A 5,989-nucleotide genomic window follows, 5' to 3' on the forward strand; every position below is an offset into this window, starting at 1 on the left:
AGATTTTATAATTACCTTCTACAGGACTTATTCTTTTTAAGAAGTATGTAATAGGCCTAATAGTTCTGTCTAGCTTAGTCTAGAAAAGAACTTTTGCTACTATGTAGTCTAAAGCATTAGCTTTTACAAGTATTAGTAGTTTAAAGTTAAAGTAGCAGAGTATTAAGGCTTTAGTAAAGGCTTTCTTTAGCTAGTTAAAAAACTATTAGTAATTTAAGTTAAAGTTAAATTAAACTTTTTTTTTAGTAAGTGTAATTATAAAGCTTACTAGCTGTAAAAAGTTGTTAATAAATTATTAGTAAAAGTTAGCAAATTCTATAAAAGCTTAAACATCTTTTATATTTTTTAGGTATTACTAATCTAGCACAGTTTAAACTTTAATAGGGTCTATTTAGATGCTATTTATAGAGATTACATATTCTAAATATGTAACCTTTAATTAGTAGAACTTGCATTTATCTACATTAAGTTATAGACCTGCTTCTTCTATAGCTTTTAGCACTAGGCGTACATGCTGTTTATGCTTTAAAAGGCTATTACTATAAATTAAAATATTATTAATATATACAGTATAGAACACGTCTAGGTAGGGTTAGAGCAAGTTGTTTATAAAATGTTAAAAAGTACTAGGCGTGTTAGCTAAGCTAAAGGGCATTACTAAGTACTTAAATAGTCTATACGAGCAGATTAGCCTTCCTTTCCAGGAAGAAGGGGGCTAGTCCTAATTAGGAATGATTACGTAACAGCTCGCTTACGCGCACGGCCGCCACAATAACCAATCTAACCAACCCAGCTTCACATCTCCTCCTGCCACGCCCACCAACCCACCCAACCAGGGCAGTGCGACCTTACCAGCCAATCCCAAACCGCCAAGGACGCTACAGGTACACATCTTACCCTATCCGCACGTTTCAGGTTAAAATCTAATTAGAACAGCCTCTAACACCCTCTGCTCACTTCTGACGCGGCGGATCGCGTCCAATAACGCCATGACAACGCCAGATAACAACCAGTCGCAACCTAATAATAAGCCTCCATCGCCAAAGATCAATACCAAGGTCATTATCAATTCCCAAGGTAAAGGCCTGACCGGAAGCCAGGACCTCTTGGCCAAAGAGGCTGGTGCTAATGGCGATAGTAAGTTTTACCTTACGCGTGTCATAATCTAGGGCTAATCAGGAAAAATAGAGGCGCTAGACAACAACAAACCCACCCCATCAGACAACACGTCGTCAGGACCTACCTCTTCGCCTTCCGTGCCCAATACGTCCCGACCAGAAGACACGCAGTCTCGCCCGAGTCCAATGGCATCGCAGGCAGGACCAAACCAGACAGTGCCCGCCCGCGCCTTTGGCCAGACTAGACCAGACAGCTTGCAGGGCGGCCAAGATCAGAGCTGGCGACAGTATAGTGGAAGCGTAAGTAAATCTAGATCAATCTAGATTAATACAACTTGGGAAGGAATTAGACTAACAATATCTTTTCGCAGCCTGCCCCCGCTCATATCCAACCCGTATCTGGCCATGGAGAACATCAGCAGCAATTTGCCCGTCAGCTAAGTCGCGGACCATATCCGCCACCGCAAGGTCTATATCCGCAGGCCCAGGGTCAATATCCGCAGGCTCAGGGTCCGTACCAGAACACCCAGTGGCCTCAACATGAAGCACCTCCGTTTGCTCCAGGCGGACCGTACCCTTTCCAGCAGCAGTTCATGCCACCATATTCCCAGTATGGACATTACGGATATGGCATGGGTCAGGCCCTGCCCGCTCCAACCCCAATCGTTTCGCCCTATCAGATGGATCCGGCCGAAGCTGGGTCGAAGCCGACCAAAGGCAAAAAGAAGGGAAAGATCATACCTCAGCCCGAACCTTCAAGCAGCGAATCTGAGCAGTCCGACTCTTCTATGGAGGACACCGATTCATATGAAATCGTTGATCTAAAGCCGCCATACAAAGGGGTCCAGACTGCTGCGAAGATGATAGGACTCTCTAGGCGCCTAATGGACCCCAAGTTCATAAAGGATCTAAACATAAAGGTCACAACAGCCTATTTAGGGTTGGTTAAGATGCAAACGAATCGGATTGTCATAGTGCGTACACAGGTTGATCCTCTTCAGAACGGCTTCAACCCAGTTCCAATCAAAGTCACACGCCCCGAAGCAGCCGAGGCACTGGTGGCCTTCATGGTGGGTCGGATCTTACGGGATCCCTGCCAGAAATGCCTGAAGAAAAACGGCAAGTTCGTCTACTGTGTATATGTCCCCGACCATTTCGGCCATAGTTGTGCGAATTGTCACTACGGTGCGGAAGGCAAAGGTTGCGATCTCCAAAGTAAGTCATTCTCTTTCTAAATAGGATATACCCAGATACTAACATATATCGGCAGATCAAACTAAATTCATTAAATGGAACGAAGTCTATCAGCCAAAGAAGGAGAAGGCAATGCCTAAAGATATCACCACCTCCCCAAAGAGCATCCCCACTCCGTGGAAGGGTCTGGCCGTGCCAACATCCACCCCAACACCAAAAGGGCCTAGATCGGCTTCGACCAAGGCGGATCCAAGCCCCCAAAAAGCCACTTCAGTTCTGATCCATAACAAACCCACCGTTCCTCGCAATCCGGTCATGGCCTCCATGATTGACTCGTTCGGTCACCAAGTTCCAAGGACCAGGGCCCAGCCTATACGGCAAAATATGTACACAGCCCCACCAATCGTGATTAAGTCATTCCAAGAAGTAATCTCTATGGACAATAAATCACTGCGGTCCTGGTTTGGTCAGGTCCAGGACCAGATTGAAGATACGATGGAACTCGCGACAGATAAGTGCATGGAACTTAGCAAGGTGATGCAGTCCCTGTCATCCCAGTTCAACATGGTAGTGGACGTTGGCATGGCTTTCAATGCTGAAGAGGGCCTGGCTGATGGTGATGAGGAAGAGGCGGAAGGGCCCGTGGACAACACCAACATGGCCGAGGGTCAATCTAAAGAAGATGAGGACCCGGAAGATACCGACGACAGAGAGTTCGTAGCCGCTGATGACGCAGAGGTTTCTGCTAACACTTCTTCAAGTTCCGACCCTCCATTCGTTGAAAAAGTCAAGACCCAATCAGCCACGAAACGATCCCGCGATAAACACTTGATCCAGTCAGAGTTAGGCAATATCAGGAAAAAAAAGGTTAAGACTGCAGCAAACAATCTAGGCCGCACTAATATAACCGTCCCCGCGAAAGGCACGCCAAAGAAGAGGAAATTCTTCAAAGAGCGCAAGCACAGGCCTAATAATCATCAGTATCTCTTCTAGACTAATCAGAGTGGACCCTAAAAGCATTAGGCAGAGTCAGCGGGGTTGCTTTTGGTTTGCTGGGTTTGGATGGTTAGTTCATTTTCTGGATAGATGTGAGTTAGTGTGGCAGCGGTTTGCTCTAGCACCACACCCACTAACGCTTTCCCTGCCGGAGTTAACGGATTGACCTTGTAACAATATACCCACTGCATGAAGGACAGCGTTTACGATCTCACAATAGGTAGCTAATATAATTGGATCATGGGCTGCACATGACTATTCCTGCAATAGATATGAAGTGAATTAGTAGCTATACATTGTCAAGACCTTCAAAGAAATGATGCCAAAGCTCGAGACCCCAAACACCTACGAACTTTCTTAACTTCTCAGGGCGAGTAGTATCTTTGTTAATCCAATCAGTAAAATGTCTTTTCCGCTTCCAATATTAATTATCTGCCTTCCTTTTCCGACTAGACCAGTGCTGATGAGCCCAATCCATGCGCCCAATTGCCTAATGACGGATCCACACTAATTAGAGATCCTGTAACATGCTACTATTGTAGTAGCTTGTAGGAGAAAGAGGAGCAGGACTGGATATTGACTCTGTTGAAGGTGAAGGGGTATCCCTATACTCCAGCTTATAATCTTCTAGCAATAACCAAAGACGTTGTGCTAATGGATAACACGTAGAGCATTTAAGATCATGACAAATCTAGAGTATAATCAGAAAAAATTAAAGACTGGTCAAGATAACATACCTAATGAGCATTAGGCCGAACCCAACAGGGAGAGTTCTCCGATGTGTACCATTCTTCTGACCTTGCACGCCTATGCCTTGGCCGAAGAGTATGCCGGAAATAGAAGTCAGGCTTAGAATATGGGTCTTCTAGTTCAACCACCTCAGTATTATGAAACATAAGCCTCAGAAGCTTCATGTTGTGGTTCCACATATAAGGCGGATAGAATCGGGTAGCATCTAGTAGATCACCTACTACCCGACCATGAACTGGTCCATCCCGGAGCGGCCACTCCTGGACAACAGTAGAGGGGAACCACATCTGGGACCAAAGCCGCCCTAGATAGGGCGGGTAGAGGCCGCGGTAACAGCCCCACCAACGCCAATTTATTGCACCCCCATCATCAACAAAAGGCCAGTCCAGGTCGTAGTCGAAGTCAAAAGAGGGAATATCGTACTTAGGCAGGATAGCAGAAGAATAACAAAGGTTCCAGTCCTATGAGAAAATTAGCCCATATAACAAAGTAGCACAAAAGCAGCTTACGTTAAGGTGGGTGTAGCTAATACTCCTCTCCTCTCGTCCGGTCAGACCATAATTGATGCAGGCAAGGTAGGTAGTTGCAACGTGATGCCAATCAAGCATCTCTTGAACAAACGTTTGCCACTTAATACTTGGCATAACAGCTACAGGCCTAATGGGCTCTTTGTGTACAGGAGGGTCAGAAGGCGAAATGGCCCTAGCAGATGTGTACATGAAGAGTGACATGGCAAGCAGATAGAAGGCAAAATAACAGGAAGTATAATGTGGTGGGTAAGAAGCGAGGAGAAAGTATCATAGCAGATCGAAGGGGATTGAACCTGATTTAAGGGGGCCAAGGCCGGATCTGTCATTACACGAAGCTAAAACCGGATTTCCAGGGGCACCGCCCAAAATAGGATAGCGCAGGACCGATACGATTGTAATAAAAGCAGACGTTACTAATAGGGCAAATATATAGTAGCAGGGCAGAAATGTACATGCACTGTACAGAGCAGTCTACAAAATAACCTCAGGATACACAATATTAACTACCTTGCCCATCAAACCAGGCAGAATCAGAATAGAGATGCCAGATACAGTGGTAACACATAAAAGGGCTACATATAACTGGCTATGGGTAAAGACAGGATGTCATAGGTCAACACCAACAATCTCAAGCGACTGACCTTGCGACTTGTTAATGGACATAGCAAAACAGAGTTAGACCGGAATCTGATACCAAACAATTAGAAAGGGTAAGGCATCGTTGTTCTCAGACACTAACTTCACGCGCGCAATCATTCGGATCTGACCATCAAACTCACCGCCAAGTATCCTACCAATAAAGAAAGGCGCTGTCTGGCCAACAGCAGTGACCACAAGACGCGTGCCGTTACACAATCCTTGCCCTAGATCTAGATTGCGCAAGAGCATGACAGGAACACCAACCTTCAGTCATAGAGTAGACAGAGGGAGGCCAGGCGGATTAAAGCTCTAGAGCAGGTCCTCTGGTGGTCGATTAATTCTGTCTGAGGAAGATTGGTAGACCTCATCAGCAGAGTGGAATTCTGTCGCAACGCCTTCAAAGCGCTCAAATAGAAGGTTATTCAGGGAATTAACAGCGTCGTTCCGGACTGCTAATATACACCTTTGCTTTAACGAAGAAGCATGGACTTCTAGGTCGGTAGGTTTCCGGAGTAGATCAGGTGGATAGATGTGGGAATAGAATGCGGATACGGACTGAAACTGCTGGATCCCAGGAAGAAGCGCAACAGACTTCTCATCGCGCCTAGCCAAGTCCAATATCCACTGAGCATATTCTTGGTTAGCAGGTCCCCGCCTCATCCTCATATTCTCCGTTAGCCGTAGAACAGTAAAGTATGGCCATAAATAGGAGTTCTGAAGGCAGGCTTGTACAGTCTGTGACCTCCCACCGCGCGAAACAAC

General features: G+C 45.8%; 2 protein-coding genes across 2 annotated transcripts; one reads left to right on the forward strand and one right to left on the reverse strand.

The window, feature by feature from the left end:
• Positions 1–989: 989 nt before the first annotated feature.
• On the forward strand, positions 990–3,305 carry BDR25DRAFT_319560 (uncharacterized protein; the record flags this gene model as incomplete). Its single annotated transcript, XM_033691834.1, has 4 exons — positions 990–1,137; positions 1,180–1,418; positions 1,490–2,333; positions 2,389–3,305. The coding sequence occupies 4 exons, from the start codon at positions 990–992 to the stop codon at positions 3,303–3,305; spliced, it is 2,148 nt and encodes a 715-aa protein (XP_033540802.1).
• On the reverse strand, positions 3,000–4,702 carry BDR25DRAFT_396915 (uncharacterized protein; the record flags this gene model as incomplete). The annotated part of the gene is made up of 6 exons (XM_033698467.1): positions 3,000–3,493; positions 3,604–3,723; positions 3,759–3,798; positions 3,836–3,999; positions 4,067–4,519; positions 4,568–4,702. The coding sequence occupies 6 exons, from the start codon at positions 4,700–4,702 to the stop codon at positions 3,332–3,334; spliced, it is 1,074 nt and encodes a 357-aa protein (XP_033540803.1). The 3' UTR covers positions 3,000–3,331.
• Between the last annotated feature and the right edge of the window lie 1,287 nt (positions 4,703–5,989).

Source organism: Lindgomyces ingoldianus (assembly GCF_010093535.1).
Source record: "Lindgomyces ingoldianus strain ATCC 200398 unplaced genomic scaffold BDR25scaffold_51, whole genome shotgun sequence".
Classification (NCBI taxonomy): Eukaryota; Fungi; Ascomycota; class Dothideomycetes; order Pleosporales; family Lindgomycetaceae; genus Lindgomyces; species Lindgomyces ingoldianus.